Here is a 17,872-nt window from a genome sequence, read left to right on the forward strand (position 1 = left end):
ATAATATTGTTTAAAAAAATATCCAAAACAGCCTTGAAATAATAGAAGCGACAGATCAGGCAAATAGAGGAATATTAAAGGATGGACAAATTTGCTAATTTGGGTTTCCCACTTTGCAAGTCTTAGATTTGCTTCGCCCCAATTCCACAGAGGGGTTTGCATGAACATTTGCACACATTCTTAGCGCCCATTTTCCTTGCAGACACACTTTTGTATGAATGTTTCACAGTGCAAGCATTTTCTTTTTGTATTGTATTTTTATGTTGTGAACCACCCTGAGTTCTACAAATGAAGGGCTGGATACAAATTTAATAAGCAAAATAAATAAACTATTGTAAATTTTGGCGAATTTGAACAGAATGAAAGCATTTTGGGTTTTTTTCCTGAATAGAACGCATCGTTTAATGTTACTTTCACTAAGATACACATTTTTGCATGAATCTTCCACTGACAATGCACTAACAACACCCATTTTTGTGATTGTTCTGTGGCTGGAAAACTTCAGTGCCAAATTCAGAGAAGTATGAAGCTGTAAAGAGAGCTCTGTTTCAGTTTGCAAATCAGTTTGATCTGCTGGAACCATTAGTAGTTCTCTTTGGGGAAACCTCCCAGAGCAACACCCAAAGCTTTTGCACTTGCTGCCGAGGTGACTGAGACACGACCAGGCTTCACTCCTCCTTTTGGGGACCACCTCGTGGCACCATCTTCAGAACTATTGGTTTCTCCGGCACTAAGAAGGCTTGGTTGCTCATCTTAAGGGGAATCTGCAGCAGGGTGAGAATTGAGAGAGCAATCAGCACATCAGTCAACCCATCTTAACATCAAGACCCCAGCAGAAGATGACAGGGGAGTTTCCCTGGCTTAAATCAAAACATGCAGTACGATGCTATCTATCTGACTTGGGCAAGGGACACGGGAGGCGTTGTGGGTTAAACCACAGAGCCTAGGACTTGCCGATCAGAAGGTTGGCGGTTCGAATCCCCACGATGGGGTGAGCTCCTGTTGCTCGGTCCCTGCTCCTGCCAACCTAGCAGTTCGAAAGCACGTCAAAGTGCAAGTAGATAAATAGGTACCATTCCGACGGGAAGGTAAACAGCATTTCCGTGCGCTGCTCTGGTTCGCCAGAAGCGGCTTAGTCATGCTGGCCACATGACCCGGAAGCTGTCTGCGGACAAACGCTGGCTCCCTTGGCCTATAGAGCGAGATGAGCGACGCAATCCCAGAGTCGGTCATGACTGGACCTAATGGTCAGGGGTCCCTTTACCTTTACCTATGCCTTGGGCACTGGTGCCAGACATTGAAACTCCAAGTGTCATGCCCCTTGCCCCTTCCTTTTACACACACACACAAACACACACACACACACACACACACACACACACCATCCAGCCTCCTCACCGGAGTTTCCTTGCAGACCCTGAAGGAAAAATGCTGCACCAGGATTGCAATTGCCACCTTCATCGTGACGAGAGCAAAGCGCATTCCCAGGCAGTTCCGGGGACCAGCTCCAAAGGGCAGGTATAGGTAGGGATCCACTTGATCCTTGTTCTCTTTGCTGAACCTGGTTGCATTCACAGAGATGAGAGAAATGGAGGCTGGGTAAGGAACCAGAACGGGCAGATCTGATGCATTGATAGGAGAGGCAAAAGAAGAAGAAGGCAGCAGCTCAGGGCTCACAACAAGGGGACATTGCTCACCACCAGCTGGTTCTCAGTTGCTTGTCCTCAGCTGCATCCACCAGCTGAATCAAGTGGGGACGATGCTGCGTAGTGTCGCGCAAATGGGGGTCATGAGTGCAGTACCCACTGGTACCACCTATGGTGTCTGTGATGCAAAACGTCCCCTCCAGAGTCTCTTTGCTCTTCCTGCTCAGATGACACTGTTTGAAGAGACCCCTTTCATTATGGTCAGGATGGAGCAAATCCCCACTGCCCAGCGGACTGGGTAGCTGGGGGGGAGGTGTGTCGGGGGGGAGGGAGTGCAGAGCTAGAGAGACACATGGCTGCCAACGCTGCTGCCACTGATGGCAGTGGAAACATTTATTCTACATTGGCTCCCAGTACGTTTCCAAGCACAATTCAAAGTGTTGGCGCTGACCTTTAAAGCCCTAAACAGCCTCGGTCCTGTATACCAGAAGGAGCGTCTCCACCCCCATTGTTCTGCCTGGACACTGAGGTCCAGCTCCAAGGGCCTTCTGGCGGTTCCCTCCCTGCGAGAAGCCAAATTACAGGGAACCAGTCAGAGGGCCTTCTTGGTGGTGGTGCCCGCCCTGTGGAGCGTCCTCCCACCAGATGTCAAAGAGAACAACAACTGCCAGACTTTTAGAAGACATCTGAAGGCAGCCCTGTTTAGGGAAGCTTTTAATGTTTGATGTATTACAGTGTTTTAATATCTGGTTGGAAACCGCCCAGAGTGGCTGGGGAAGCCCAGCCAGATGGGCGGGGTATAAATAATAAATTATTGTTATTATTATTATTATTCTTGGCTTGGCGGCTCAGCCACCTTCCAGCTTAGCCAGCACAGCTGGCCAGGCCAAAAGGAGAAGGAGGCGCCACCCAAACCCAAAGGCCCAGCCAGGATTCAGTTCGCCTCCCTGTGGCTCTGGAAGGTGCCAGGACCCAGTCAAGCTTGCAAAAATCTACCATTTGCCCAATAATAAATGCTGGAAATGTAATGAAACTGAAGGTACTTTCTATCACCTTTGGTGGACGTGCCCAAGGATTAAGGCCTTCTGGGAAATGATTTATAATGAAATTAAGAAGGTGCTTAAGTCTACCTTTCATAAGAAACCAGAGGCTTTTCTCCTGGGCATGGTAGGCCAATTGGTGTCAAAGAAAGATAGGACGTTTTTTATGTATGCTACAACAGCAGCAAGAGTTCTACTAGCAAAGTATTGGAAGACACAAGAACTACCCACACTGGAAGAGTGGCAGACGAAGGTGATCGACTACATGGGACTGGCAGAGATGACGGGCAGAATCCGTGACCAAGGGAAAGAGACGGTGGAAGAAGATTGGAAGAAATTTAAATTTTATCTTAAAAATTCTTGTAAAATTAGTGAGTGTTAAAATGTCAAGGGTAAAGCATAGCAGATTTGCAGAGATAAATGATTGGATAAGAGGAAAGAAAAGGGTTAAAGAAAGGAATTCATAAGTAATTTAGATCAGGGGTTGCTGAAAAAGTTTAAAATAGGGATGCAGAAAAGGGAGGCATGGGGAAGTCATTGAAATTGGGTACATGAAAAAATTTATGAAATTATACATGTTTTTATGTTTGTTTGTTTGTGTTTGTTGTTTGTAGTGTCTTATAACATATGTTGAAAAGCCAATAAAAATTTTATTAAAAAAATTAAAAATGGAAGGTGCCAGGACCTCAGCCAAGAGAGGGAGCCTGTTATAAGGGTGCCTGGATGTGCCCTTCTCAGAATTTTGTGCCCGGGGCCCAGGATTGCATGCCAACCCTCCCTTCCATTCTGGATAGGGGAGTGCAGTGCCTCCTTTCCCTGCCCCCACCAGATTGGGGCAGCTCATGTGGGACATGGCCACACTATTTTGGGGTCCCACTTCTTTTCTCCCCTTGTGAACGTGGCACCTATTTAGTGGCTTGCCACCCTCTCTCAACAGCAGCCATTCTGTGCCACGTCACACCTCGTGGCAGGCATTTTATGAATAGCAACCCCAGCATTTGCTCAAAATTACAGGTGTACCCCCAGGCCCGAAAAAGTTGGTGATTTATTTTCACCTCCAGTTGGGCATCTGCAAAATGCTGGTATCACAATTGGCATTGTGATGTTTCTATCACTTTCTAATTCTATTACAGTTTGTTTGCTATGTTTATATGCCTTAAGTCCCTGTGGGATATAAATAAATGTAACCAAATGATGATGGTGGTGATGTCAGCAGCCCAGCTGAGGCTGAAATCAGGAGCAGCTGATGATCTACTAGTGTTTGGGTGGATCTTTCACTCATGTCATTTGAACATGTGGCCTTTCATCAGGTGGCGTATATTCAGAGCACAAGGTTTTTTGCAGTGGGATAGGAAGGGTTACCTCTCAGGTCTGAATTCGTCAGGTTCTGGCCAGTATTCAGGGTCCCGATGAAGCGTATAGGGAGGAATGATCACATTCATGTCCTTCAGGATAGTCACCCCATTGATTTCTACATCTTTCTTGCAGGTCCTTTCAATCCGTCCTCCAAGGGGATACAGCCTTTGCGTTTCACTCAGGACCATGTCAAGATATTCCAGTTGCATGATGGCATCATACGTGAGAGGAGCCTTTGGGGGGATTCAAGGGGGGTGATGAATTGTAACCAGTGAGACCCTAAACCAGGCTCACACAGAGACCTTCAGAAGGAAAGATCTCAGTTGAGGTGGCCTTATTCTGAGATTTCTGTCCATGAATGTGAAAAACTCCGTGGGTTGCATTCAACAGCTGCAAAGGTGGAATGCAACTTATGCAACTGGTCTGTTTCTCTCTCCACTGTCCCAATCTAAGATGGCTCAGGTGCTAAGATCCTCAGGTGAGCGCCTTCTCTTCGTCCCATCAACATCAGAAGCCCAGCTGGTGATGACTCAAGAAAGACAGGGCCTTTTCTGTGGCTGCTCTGAGATTGCACTATTCCCTCCCAAGAGAGGATAGACTGGCTCCCTCTCTGTCATCCCTCTGCCAGCAGGCTAAGACCTTCCAGTTCAAACAGGCCTTTGAAATCTAAGGTCCAGGTGATGCTGACCACTGGGCTGATGTCAGGGCAAACTGGATTTTAACTGCTGGTACTAAGTTGTGTTTTGGTGTATTTTCACTTTAGTTTCTAACTGGTTCATTTTTATTACTCCTCTGTCCATGCCCCCCAAATTAGATAAATAACTCTCCTGTAACTCCCCCACCCAAAAAACCTTCTCCATTAGGTCCGGCCTCACCTTTGCAACCTGCACATTCTTACCTTGTTGGGCAGTATGGTATCTATCTCATCTTGAAGCTTCTGCTGGACATCTGGGTGAGTGGCCAAGAGGTAGGCAGCATAACCCAGGGAGTTGCTGGTGGGTTCGTATCCAGCAAAGACAAAGATGAAGGACTGGGCCAGGATTTCAATGTCAGTCAAACCTGCAAACAAGCAGAAGTGAGAGAGTTCAAGTGAAAACAAGTACAGCCTGTAGTCTGGCTGGGAACATGATCAGTGCAGGTAACATGCATTGCACTGCAATGCAATGGTTTTCTTTTCTTTCCAAACAATAGTGCCGAAATCAAAACAGTAGCTCATGCGTTTCTCTCCCTCTGGGGTTGTTTGATGCTCTCAGGAATAGGGCCAAGGAACGGCCAGGTTCCCAAGGTTACTAATAACACCTTGGCTTTTTTTAAAAAAAACAACCCACAAAACCCTATATTGTCTTCTTTTCTCTGTTGTTTTAAACAATCCAGCAGTCTCTGGGAAAATAACTTCCTGGTTCACAGGTAGAGCAGCAACACCTTGTTGATCAGTCCTTGCAGCACACACATAATAAAGGACAATGCAATGGGCAGTGGCTCCCTAAGCAGGCCGTAACTCACTCTCGGGGGGGGGATTTCCTAGGGGGTGCCAAGAGGCAAGGGGGTGCTGGACTATCAGATTTTGAAAAGCTGGTCTCACGGGATCAAATTCATGAGTTTTGTTGAATTAATTAAACTAAACCCTTTTAATGCGATTTTTCAATCAATGTGCAATCAATTGTTGCTGTTTTGAATTTTATTGTGCCATTGTCTGCCTTAGGGTGTTGTGCAAATCACTATTTGGATAGTAATGCTTTTGAGAGGGGAGGAAGTACTGAGAATGAGTTTGTGGAATCAAGGGGGGGGTGGCCCAGGAAAAAAAATGGGAATTACTTCTGGGAACTTAAATAAGAGGGAAAGTAATATTCTGAGGCCTTTACCACTGAGTGTAATGACAAGGCAGAGTAGGGCCTTTTAGGTTGTGGCTCTCTTTCTGTGCAAAACTCTCCCCTGCAAGGTCTGCCAAGCGCCTTCACTGACCTCTTTTTAGCACCAGGGAAAGGCTTCCCCCTGGCTTTTGATAGACTGAGATGATCCTTTGCTGCTACTAGTCTGCTGCCCAAGCTTCCTATGGCTGTTTATGGGACCTGCTTTGTTCTGTTTTATGGTATAATGTATTTATATTTATATTTTAAATATGACTTAAGTCGCTTGGAGACGTTTGAGTTACAAGAGACTGGAAAGTCATTATCATCAACAACATACGAAGATTGGGGGGTTGGTTTGGAATTGTGTCTGTGGGTTCAGTCTTGTTTCTGGCATCCTTCTGTCTTGAGAGTGTGCCTCTGGGGATGAAGTCAAATCTGTGTATTTGCAGCACTGAAGTGACCCCTCCAGAACCCCAAGCCTGGGCACTGTGTCTGGAGGTCCTGGGCTGCCCAGAAGACCAGAACCCCCCTCTTGGCCTTGCTGATGTCCAAAGGAAAGCAAAGCAAGACATTTGGCACCAGCTGCAGGAGTTGCTGGAAGGAGATGTACAAGACGCCTTCCAATCATCTTAGGGACTTAGGCACAAACCCCTGAGAAAGAGCCAGTGTGGTGTAGTGGTTAAGAGTGGTAGACTCATAATCTGGTGAACCGGGTTCGCTTCCCTGCTCCTCCACATGCAGCTGCTGGGTGACCTTGGGTGAGTCACACTTCTTTGAAGTCTCTCAGCCTCACTCACGTCACAGACTGTTTATTGTGGGGGAGGAAGGGAGAGGAGAATGTTAGCCGCTTTGAAACGCCTTCAGGTAGTGGTAAAGCGGGATATCTTCTTCTTCCGCTCTGGATTTGTGTAGAGTTTACTCCTCAGCCTTTTCTTCTCCCAAAGATATCCCACCAAAGTTTAGGATCAGAGTTTTCCCACTCCTAGATGGGCTGCCTTCCCAGGTGGACGAGACCCATTTGCTCCTCACTTCCCTCTACAGCACATGCAGAGACTGTCTTTGGACACACTATTGGTCTCGTCCCCTCAGTCTGCTGGAGCCTGTCTTCACGTGCAAGTGAAGTTCCTAAGTCATCGAGGATTTGGGCAATTTCAACTCCTCAGGAAAGACAACTCGGGAACATGATCTGTGTAGGTAACATTCATTGCATTGCATTTTTCAAACTGGGATAGGCAATTTCAAGTCTTCAGGAAATACAACTTCCCTTCAGGTCAGTTAAATTGTGTGGCATTACCTTTATAGGAGTGGTTCAAGCCATTGCTCTGGTGGTCAGTCTTGGCACTTTGGGAGTCGATCATCAGCTGCAGGAAATCCACCCGGCCCTAACCAGAAAACAAATAAACCAGTGGAGAAAATGTGCGGCAGAGAGACTCCCATGGGGGCCACTGGGCCGAGATGGTTTGAAGCCCCTGGTTTTTTAAAGGGCTAAATACAGCCGTGAGAACTGGCCCCCTTTGCCCTTGAGGAGTGGCCGTGTGATCATCTCACTGTACTTAGGCACAACCGGACATACTGAGGGGGTAAGAGAGTCAAGATATTAGGCTGTTTTGTGGAGCAAAAAGCAGTGAAGCAGCACAGAGAAAAGTTGACACCTAGGGGATTTTTCAGTGAAAAATCACACCCCCACACACCCACACACAAAATGAAAGCCCTTTTCCATGTCAAAGATATTCACCCCCAAATTACGGCACAATTCTTACCTTTTGCCCTTCTTTCTGCCGCGTTTCCTTCATTTTTTCGAAGGACCTTGAAAAGAAGCTTAAAGCTTCTGCGTTGAATAAATTCACATTCATTAATTTCAGAAGAGGAATCAAGAATGGGAACGTGGCTGCAAGAGACAGAAATCATACGGTGAACAGGAATCAACCTTCCTGAAGCAAAGCATTAGATATGCTGATTGGTAGATAGATTTCTGTAGATAATTATTGATAAACTTTGGTTTGGTCTAAGGATCATAGCTTGCAAGCCTTAATAGAGCCTGGTCAACCTCATTGTGAATCTCAGGGTTGCAATTTCTGTATATGCAATCCATGTATGAAGATATGTGCATTTTGTTACATTGCATGCACACTGATTACACCCTCCCAGAACGTCCCACACATGTACCTAATGGTAGGGCCAGTTCTTAGAATAATCCTCACAATATTTTAGATGCAAGTGCAGTCTAGAGAGAAATCCTATTTTGGAAAGGCCATCATGGCTCAATGGTCGACCCACATTTGGTCCTCGTGACCAGGCTGGGCTGGGAACGCCCCCTGTCAGAAACCCTGGAGGACCTAGTAGAAAAATCTGTAGAAAATTCTGTGCTTGATGGACCAGTTATTATGTTTCCATAATAACCAGGCTGCGAACTTCCACTGGGCCATCAGAAATCAGAAGCCAACTTACCTATCAAAACGATGCGTGGATCAAAAGCAGCAAACTTGGTCATCTTCTTCATCTCCTTGACAAAAGGATCTGCAGGGTTGTTCATAGAGTCAATGTTCACACCAAACGAAGTACTGGTGACGACATCCATGCTGTAGGCCCCAAAGACGCTGGGGAGGGAACAGAGCAGCCAAATCAGGCTCTCAGTATACTTAGGATTTTCCATAGGCCTGTTTCTGGCCACCCAATGTGATCTGGATTCGCCTCAAAGGCAGCCCACATTGTATGCTATGCTGTTTTGACTGAGGCCTTTCCTGGCTCAAACCACTTACTCCTTCATAACCACAAATTCATTCTTTTCCACTTTCTTCTGAACGTTTTGCATCAAAACCTCCCCGTAGTGTTTGATGATGGGAAACATCTGAAATACAAATCAATGAACAGAGATGTCAACACCTAACGGCAGTTGACCTTCCTTGCTCCAATGGAGTTCTGGAAATCCTGTGACTTGCTCATCACTCATCAAAAATGCAATCACGAAAGATGGGCTTCATTTTTTGTTTCGCTTTGGCATTTTTGTTTCGCCATGTTGAGAACTGGCTGGTCTAGGTCGTAATGATACTACTTTGCAATTACAGTATATGGAGTGATATCTCCAGGAATCAACCTCCATCTCAGCTCTGATTCGCAGGTGTCCATTAATTAGTCAAATTAATCTAATTAATTATCAATTAAAGTTTTCAGCTCTAGTTAAAAAAAAAAGTCAAAGAGATCCACTGGCTTGATATCTGTGGTTGTTTTTTTAAGAGAGTGAAGCTGAGAAAAAATCCAAAACATAGACTTTGCAACCTCACATTCGTAGGCATTATGCTTCAGCCACTCTGACTATCAACAGAATTGGATTATCCCCCAGTTTCAGACTGAATAGACTCAATGGTGCTTGAACTGTACGACCCATATTTACCAGTGGAAGAGCTGAATATTTTATTCTTTTCAATACATAATATCTTTTTCCTTTTTTTACCTCCTTGAGCTTCCCACTGGTGAAGGTTGGAGAGAGAATAGTGCGAATCCTCTTCCATTGTTCGTCCTTTGCCACTGAGACGGCAGACTCCAAGATCCCAACTAAACCTAAATCCTAGAGGAAACAAAGCAGTTTCGAACCATTGAGCGGCAAAGTCAGGTTTTGAACCCATGACAGATATGGAACCAATAATATCCAACAGGGAATTGTAAACAGAATAAACATGGAGGGCAGTGATGGCTGGGCGACTAAGTTCACACTTGACTTTGGGAGAGGGATTAATCTGCCCTCCCCATTACCCCACCCTGCCCCAGTTTGGCGCCAATGGAGTGACATGTATGAACACTCCTCCTTCCATGATACTATTGTATACTTAAGAAGTGAATGCCTACCCGACGGTTGGTGAAAGTGGTATAACACTCTTTCACGAGGACGGCTTTTATAATAGCTGGATCCAGCGTAGCTAACATAGGCTTTCGGCCCTCGTAAATCCTGGATTAAGAGTAAAGAATGGTATGTTTTTGAGATCCCAAAGAGATCCAGTTGCAGATGTAGCATTTTCCTGCCCCAGAACATTTCCTCCTTGGGATCAAGCAATGGGATTTGGGCTAATGTGAGAAATACAAGCAGGTCATAAAAGGTCACTTACCCCCAGGTCCTCCCATATTTCTGAAAGCACTCTGTATCAAAGTTGATAAACCCCTGTGGAAAGACATTTAAGAAAGTTAAGAACGGCCTTTCTGAACCGGATCAAGGCTTATTTTAAGGAGCACCTCTGATCCCAAGAGGGGGGAGCAGAAAGGGGCCTCAGGAAACCTCTTGAGCAGGGCAGGAATGTCACCAGACACTCACCTTACGATAGGACCAGATATTTCCAAAGAAAGGCAACGGCGATGGACCTGGAATGCCCAGTTTCTTGAAGACGCCATACGGCCAAAATCCATATCTGTTTTTTTTGTAAAACGAGAGGGGGGGGGGAGAGAGAGAGAGAGATGCAAATCTGTCAGCAGAGCATGGAAGCCTGTCCAGGGTTCAGAGGGGAAACCTGGCAGGTTGATGCACCTGTGTGTGGGCTCCTCCTGTTAAAAAATCCCACAAGGAACTGACTTGGGCACCACAGGGCAAAAAATGAGATGATATGGGCTAATATGCAACCCAGGCCTTCAAGAGAGAAGACGAAGAAGAGGAGTTTGGATTTGATATCCCGCTTTATCACTACCCGAAGGAGTCTCCAAGTGGCTAACAATCTCCTTTCCCTTTCATCCCCCACAACAAACACTCTGTGAGGTGAGTGAGGCAGAGAGACTTCAGAGAAGTGTGACTGGCCCAAGGTCACCCAGCAGCTGCATGTGGAGGAGCGGAGACGCGAACCCGGTTCACCAGATTACGAGTCCTCCGCTCTTAACTACTACACCACACAAGTACAACTGAATAACTCAAAGTACATTGTTGAGCTGTGGCACACAATGGGTGGGGCCACAGAGCCAGTTGCCCTGGACCCAAAATTCTTAGGGGCAATGAGAAATTTGAAATTATGTACCCTTCCCCTTCAAACATTCTACACAATTTTTCAACATTTTACCATATTTTTCTGGCCATACTGTCCTTATGTAATCCTGATCGGTGAATTACATAATACCTATTTATAGTGTGATTTCCCCTTTGAATGTACGGACACTGTTGTGTTTCATAGCTTGCTTTAAGGAAATCATAATTAAGACATTCATACTTCCACCGAGGTGCAACAGGCCCCTCTTTCTCTAGCCTCCTTGTCCCCATGTTGTTTGTAACTCTGACAGTTGCCAGTGTGTATGTGTGCAGATAGTAATTGGATTGCTTGGTTAATTGTGTTGTTCTGACATGTTGACAGGTTAGTTTTCGTTTTCTGCTGACGTAGTAGCCATTTCTTGTTCTTCATAATTCTGTTTCAGCATACTGTGTGTATATATGTATGTATGTGTGTGTGTGTGTGTATATATATACACACACACACACAAATATATTCATTTTTTAATGGTTTAAACATTTACGAAAGTGAATGAATGGTTATGCAATAAAGGGGCTAAGTGATAAAAAGCAAAAAATAAAAAGGCAGACATTGTTGGATACTGAAAAACATAATTTTATCAATTAACAAATTCGGCACACATGAGTTTGACTAACTTTGTTGTGACATTAAGAATCTTTTTAACCAGTGGGGGTTTTTTCCCCTTAAAAATGTTTAGGGATACTCTCATTCTGACTCAAGAAAACCACTATTTTATAGTTCAAATCAGGGAAAATAAATACAGAAAATGGACAAAAGTACAAAGATTCTCAAAATGTTTAGGGGAATATGTACCCCTGCGTACCCCCAGAAAAAAGCACTATTTTTAACTGTCACTGTTTCAACTGCCACTTGTGAAAGAAGTTTCTCAAAATTTAATTAATCAAAACATATCAGAGATTTACAATGAGCAAAGTCATTCTGCAATTAAAGTTGCCAGAAAACAAGGCAGGGATTTGTGGGCCCCACCTCACTAAGCTTTAAATAGGAGGTTGATGTGGTCAGAAAGCAACTGGCCTGCACAGCTCCTTCAATGAAATCACCCACCAATTCCTAGAGATCAACTTGCTGCACACCCTGCTCTGCATATATACAGTAATAAACAGGCTCCAAAGTTCACCAGCTGATTTCTCCCCTGAAAATCCAGATCTTTCCTTCCCTGTTCTGTTTATCTTTAGCCAACACCCTTGTTTTTCTTTTTCTTTTTGCTGTACTTAACAAGAAACATTATCTTTATTCTTGCATGTGTGTGTGTTGAGTTATATGTAAAAAGATGAAAACGTCAAACTCAGCATCCCACCTTCCCCTCCCAACCTGAAGGCACAGCTGAGATCAAAATAAAAACAGGAGAGTTCATAAGCCCTGGAGCAGAAAGAGTCCAATCGCTGCTGCTGTCCAGGGCTGTTTTTCTAGAAAGAAAGATGATGGAACTCACCAGGAACCTTCTCTTAGGTGCCCACCTGACAGGTGCCAGAACCCACCTGAGAGGTGGCGGAACTGAGTTCCTGGGAGTTCCCCCTGGGGAAAAAAACCCTGCTGCTGTCAATATAAAGGGAAGTGTTAGCACGGCCGCATAATACGAAATGTGATAGGTACACTTTGTCCTGCATAGTCTTTGTTCTTGGGCAGAATAAAGAGCCACTAGACTGCTTTAAAAGTCATTCAGGGTGGGCGGGGATGCTGGTTGCCCTCACAAATTGTTTTTGTATCCATTTTTCACAAAGTGCCATCTCCCAAATTATGTGATACCATTTTTGGTACATCGGTACCTTTTGCTTCTTTTCAATCTCCGGCTATCAATATTCTTGCTGCCGTTAATACGTAATCAATCATATGTTCATATAATAGACCTAGAGTTGTTGCGGCTGAATCAACCTAACAATGCTATTTCGGGTGGGGGGGTGTTCCCAAAAATATTTTATTAATAAATAAAAGATAAAAGAGCAAAAAGAAATACTGTCACAGAAGTTGAAAGCAGCATAAGGCTGAGAATTGTTGTTGAACTTGTTGTTCCAAAACAGCACACACAAAAATAATTCCTGCCCTGTGATTCCTGAATTGCAGAGGGTTAGAGTAGATGACCCCTGGGGATTCATTCCAGCTTTACAATTCTGTGACCCCCAACTTAATAAAAAATCTTCTTTACTTATATGGTTCTTTATGTTGATTGATATAGCCAGTTGAAGTAAGTAGGTGTTAACCTTCGGGGGTGTTGTTCTTCCAAATCATCCCTTCAGGAATTTAGCTCACAAGTCAGGCAGAGAGACCTGCTTCAACTGCCTCCCCTCTTGAGAATTATCACTGGGTACAGAATCGTAGAATCCTAGATCATCCATGGCAGATGGCCATCCAACCTCTGCTTAAAAACCTCCAGAGAAGGAGAGTCCACCATCTCTCATGGAACCCTGTTCCACTGTTGAACAGCTCTTACAAACTCTAGATACCATCCTCATATAGATCTATCCATGTAGCAGAAGCAAATATTCTTTTTTAAAACATTAACTATGGGATATAATTAAATCAGAAACGGGAACCAAACACACACATGCTGAGTTCTATTCATATTGGGTTGCAACCATTGCTGGTCCTCCTGAAAGCAGACTCATTGAAATTAATAGACGTGACTAACTTTGATCTATTAATTCCGGTGGGTCTACTCTGACTGAAAGTTGGTTGGATACAACACAGAGAGCCCAACAACAGAGTAATTACATTCTGGGTAGCAAAGAGCTGGGTAGCAAAAGCTCATCCCACCTCTCGCCCTCCATAATGGCTATAGTATTCAATTAGATTGCTATAATGTTCTTTACATGGCTGTGTCCATGAAAACAGTTTAAAAAATTCCATTGGCCCAGTGATAGCCAGAAGCGTTTTGTTCACGGCCAACTGATCAACCCACATGAGGCCAACCCTTCATCAATCTCCAGAGTTGTCACCTGCTTCCCTAGTTTTAAGCTTTAAAGGCCTCACAGTCCTGGGCTAGATAGAATAGATCAGGAATTGGCTGCTTCTGCCCAAGAACTTTGTCCTGTGTCTCCATTCCTTCACTCTCTCCCTCTGCTGTTGAGGGACCACTTCTAGGTGGGTGCCAAATACAGTTTTGTTTCAGATTTATAAGATAAGGCTCTTTCAATATGCTGTGCTTCTGGAGCTGCTTCTACAACCCAACCATATGCAAGCTTCATTGGAAGTAAATATCCTTGCAGATCAGAGGCTGCCATCTCCTATGACTTTCAGGAGAAGCAACAGACTTAAAAGGCCCCCATTTCTTTTTCACAATTAGAAAACAGCCAAAGAAATGATAAGAGAATGATACATACAGCATGAAAAGGCCCAGGAAGGCAATGAGAAGGAACCATGTCTCAGTGGAGAAGCTTGGAAGGAGATCCATCTTGTTAGCCCTTGATGACTCTCTGGCTTTGAACGAGGATTTCTGCCCTCTTTATACTTGTTCAGGGCTGGAGCTCAAAGAGCAAAAACAAAAATTTTGCAATAGCTTTTGCTATCGATTCGCCTTTGCTCTGATGACTGTCAGGTTGACTCAGTCCAAGTTTCCTTTCTCTGAGGCCCGGTTCGTATTCCTTGTCACGAAAGAGGCGAGGCCTGAGAGAGGGTGTGTTGCCTCAGGTACCTTCTTATGTAAAAATCTCCTGCCAACCACTCCAGGAGGTGCATGATGTCATCTTCTGATTCCTTTTACTACAGAACAGCTTTCGCTCACCTGGTGCCCTTCAGATCTCTGAAAAGCGAAGGGGTTGTATCATTTGGCCACCTTTTATGGGGTACAGTTGCCTTATCAAAGTGCCTGGAAGATGGAGCAAGCTTGCTTTCTGCTGCTCTGGATGGGGCACCCAAACTGATGGATTCAAGTTACAAGAAAGGAAATTCCATCGAAACCTTAGGGAGAATGTTTTGAGTGTAAGAACTGTTTGACAGTGGAACGGTCTCCCTCCAACGGTGGTGGACGCTCCTTCCTTGGAGGCTTTCCCAACAGAGGTTGGTTTTCTTATATTAGTGATATAAATGGCAAAAAGACCAGGATAAGACTCCAATCAACACATGCATCTTTAGAACGTGGATATTTAAATGCACCCTGAGCAACACGTGTTAATTGCAACAGGAGGGAGCAATCCCCTGGCTTCTTCTGCAGTCTGCCTTATCTCTGCCTCTTGGCCCACCTCCTCTCCAGCCTCCACTTCTGCCTCTGATGCTAGACCACTCTCTGCCCCAGCCTCTTCCTGCTCACTAAACCCTGTTGCCTCTTCCGCTTCTGACACCTCCTCCCCCCAGTCTGCTCCCTCCTCTCCCTCTGAACACTCATTCTCTTATCTGAACACATTCAAGTTGGGATTCAGGCCTCATCATGGGATTGAAACTGCCTTGGTCACAAAGAGGCATTCATCACTCTGATACCCAAACTGGATACAGATAGAGCTCAAGTAAAGAATTACCGACCAATTTCTTTGTTGAATGTGGATTATAATATATTTGCAAATATTTTGGCTACAAGACTGAAGAAGGTTCTGAATAAGCACATACATAAAGATCAATCAGGTTTTTTACCTGAGAAGCATATGAAAGATAATATTAGGAATATAATGGATGTGCTGGAAAGAATACTAAAGCAATGTTAATGTTATTGATGCAGAGAAAGCCTTTGATAATGTTTCTTGGAGTTTTATGAAACAGAACTTGTGTAATATGGGGATCGGTCAAAAAAATTTAAATGGTATTAATGCAATTTACTTTGAGCAGAAAGCAAAAATTATAATTAAAAATGTGGTCTCAGAAGAAATTAGGGTTGAGAAGGGAACCAGGCAAGGGTGCCCACTTTCCCCTCTGCTTTTTATTTCTGTCCTAGAGGTGCTGTTGAATATGATAAGGAAAGATTAGGAAGGTAAAGGCATTGTAGTCGGAACTAAACAATATAAGTTAAAAGCCTTAGCTGATGATTTGGTATTGACTTTACAGGACCCTGAGATCAGTGCAATCAAAGCACTGAAGATAATTCAAGAGTCCGGACAAGTTGCAGGTTTCAAATTGAATAAGAATAAAACCAAAGTTTTAGGGGGGGAAATTAACAATACATGAAAAACGTAATTTAGAGGAAACCACAGGGCTGAAGTTTGCGAAAAAGGTGAAATATCTGGGTGTAAATATGACTGCCAAAAAATTGAATTTGTACAAAGAGGACAATGAAAAGTTATGGAAAGATATCAAAAGAGATTTGGATATCTGGACAAGGTTGAAACTATCTTTGTTGGGCCAAATTTCTGCAATAAAGATGAATGTTTTGCCTAAGTTGTTTTTGTTTTTGTTTTGTTTTTTGTTCCAAGTACTTCCTATCATTGATAAGCTGAATTGTTTTAAGGAATGGCAAAAGGTATTATCTAAATTTATCTGGCAGGGGAAAAACCCCAGAATTAAGTTTAAATTATTAACAGATGTGAAAGAGAGAGGGGGTTTCTCTCCGCCAGATTTAAGGATTTACTTTGAAGCTGCAGCCTTTTGCTGGTTGAAAGAATGGTTTTTATTGGAAGATACAGATGTTTTAGATTTGGAAGGTTTTGATAATGTATTTGGTTTGAAATGCTTCATAATAAACTGCTTCCATTCCAAAAACAAAAGTTCAATGCAGATTGGTTCTGCAATCCCCCACAGTGTGTCAATTTGAAAAAAAGATGTAGGTAGTCTCACCCATGTGGTGTGTGTACCCAGACCTGCCCAATGGCATTGTGGGTAGGCCTATACCAAGAATGCAATCACCTCTTTCTCCTTCATTCATCTGGGTTGTGTGCAGGGAGGGAGAGGTGTAGATTATTTCTTCAAGGGGGGTTTTCAAATGTGTATCAAGTAACCACTCACAGCCTTATGGACAGCAAGATCTTGAATCAGATGGGAGGGGTAAAAATAATAAAATTATTATGATGATTCATTTGATTGAAAACAGCATGTTGAAGATGAACATGAATGATTAGGAATTGAGGGGGGAAACTACATTTTTGTGCTGCAAATGTGTTGGTGTGTCTGCAGCTAAAGGCTACAGTAGTGTGGTTATACTCTGCATAAGGAAGATCGTTCAAAATACAGTTCCAAGGGCTTCCGGTTCCACACTGCCTTAATGGAGGCAGCCTCCATGACAACAGGAGATCATTGGCGAAGGAAAAATAAGGATGATTCATCTTGGTACCTGACTCTCGCTGCAGCATGGAGGCAGGGAAACGATGAGTGCAAAAGCACTTCACCTGCCAAAAACCCTCCAACACCGCCATTAAGAAGCAGACCAAAGTAAAGGTGCATGCTAGAAGAGATGAGATCACAAACTGTGGAACAAACCAACTGTAAAGACCTCAAGGTTTGAACTTGAGATAAGACTTCACTCAGTACAAAAGGCTAGGGAGGAGCCTATGGTTTCTTTATTGAAAGTTTTCTTCTCTATATTTACTATTCAGCAACCCTCCTCTGAATATTAGTTTACATTACATTTGTACAAGTGAGGTGGAAGAAATTGGATTATAAATATGGAATATAACAGCAAACAGAACTGTGTGTGTAAAAAAAGGAAAAGGGGAAGGAGGCTCTATTTTGCAAAAGGTTTACGATAGAAACTTAGAGCCGACTCTTCCCCATCCTTTATTATTGAAGTGCAGTTTTTAAAAGTGAGTTTCGCTTCGGTGTGCAAATCAGTTTGATTCTCTGGAACCATTAAAAGTTCTCTTTGGGGAAACCTCCCAGAGCAACACCCGAAGCTTTTGCACTTGCTACCGAGGTGACTGAGACACGACCAGGCTTCACTCCTCCTTTTGGGGACCACCTCGTGGCACCATCTTCAGAACTATTGGTTTCTCCGGCACTAAGAAGGCTTGGTTGCTCATCTTAAGGGGAATCTGCAGCAGGGTGAGAATTGAGAGAGCAATCAGCACATCAGTCAACCCATCTTAACATCAAGACCCCAGCAGAAGATGACAAGGGAGTTTCCCTGG

General features: G+C 44.0%; 2 protein-coding genes across 4 annotated transcripts in view; both read right to left on the bottom strand.

Annotated features, from left to right (window-relative positions):
* Positions 1 to 266: 266 nt before the first annotated feature.
* Positions 267 to 14,423, bottom strand: LOC128401308 (cytochrome P450 3A9-like). The gene is made up of 13 exons (XM_053364153.1): positions 14,210 to 14,423; positions 10,196 to 10,289; positions 9,993 to 10,045; positions 9,736 to 9,835; positions 9,344 to 9,457; positions 8,652 to 8,740; positions 8,341 to 8,489; positions 7,653 to 7,780; positions 7,187 to 7,274; positions 4,941 to 5,101; positions 4,049 to 4,275; positions 1,399 to 1,561; positions 267 to 764 (listed from the first exon to the last, which is right to left on the bottom strand). The coding sequence occupies exons 1-13, from the start codon at positions 14,278 to 14,280 to the stop codon at positions 669 to 671; spliced, it is 1,533 nt and encodes a 510-aa protein (XP_053220128.1). The 5' UTR covers positions 14,281 to 14,423; the 3' UTR covers positions 267 to 668.
* A 3,083-nt stretch (positions 14,424 to 17,506) lies between these two features.
* The window catches only part of LOC128401309 (cytochrome P450 3A9-like), a 48,849-nt gene continuing 48,483 nt past the window's right edge, over positions 17,507 to 17,872 (bottom strand). For all 3 annotated transcript variants that reach the window (XM_053364156.1, XM_053364157.1, XM_053364154.1), the window contains exon 13: positions 17,507 to 17,776. In XM_053364156.1, coding sequence (XP_053220131.1) covers positions 17,681 to 17,776 — 96 coding nt within the window. In that variant the 3' untranslated portion in view covers positions 17,507 to 17,680. The remainder of the gene's footprint in view (positions 17,777 to 17,872) is intronic.

Source organism: Podarcis raffonei, chromosome 14 (genome assembly GCF_027172205.1).
Source record: "Podarcis raffonei isolate rPodRaf1 chromosome 14, rPodRaf1.pri, whole genome shotgun sequence".
Taxonomy (NCBI): Eukaryota; Metazoa; Chordata; class Lepidosauria; order Squamata; family Lacertidae; genus Podarcis; species Podarcis raffonei.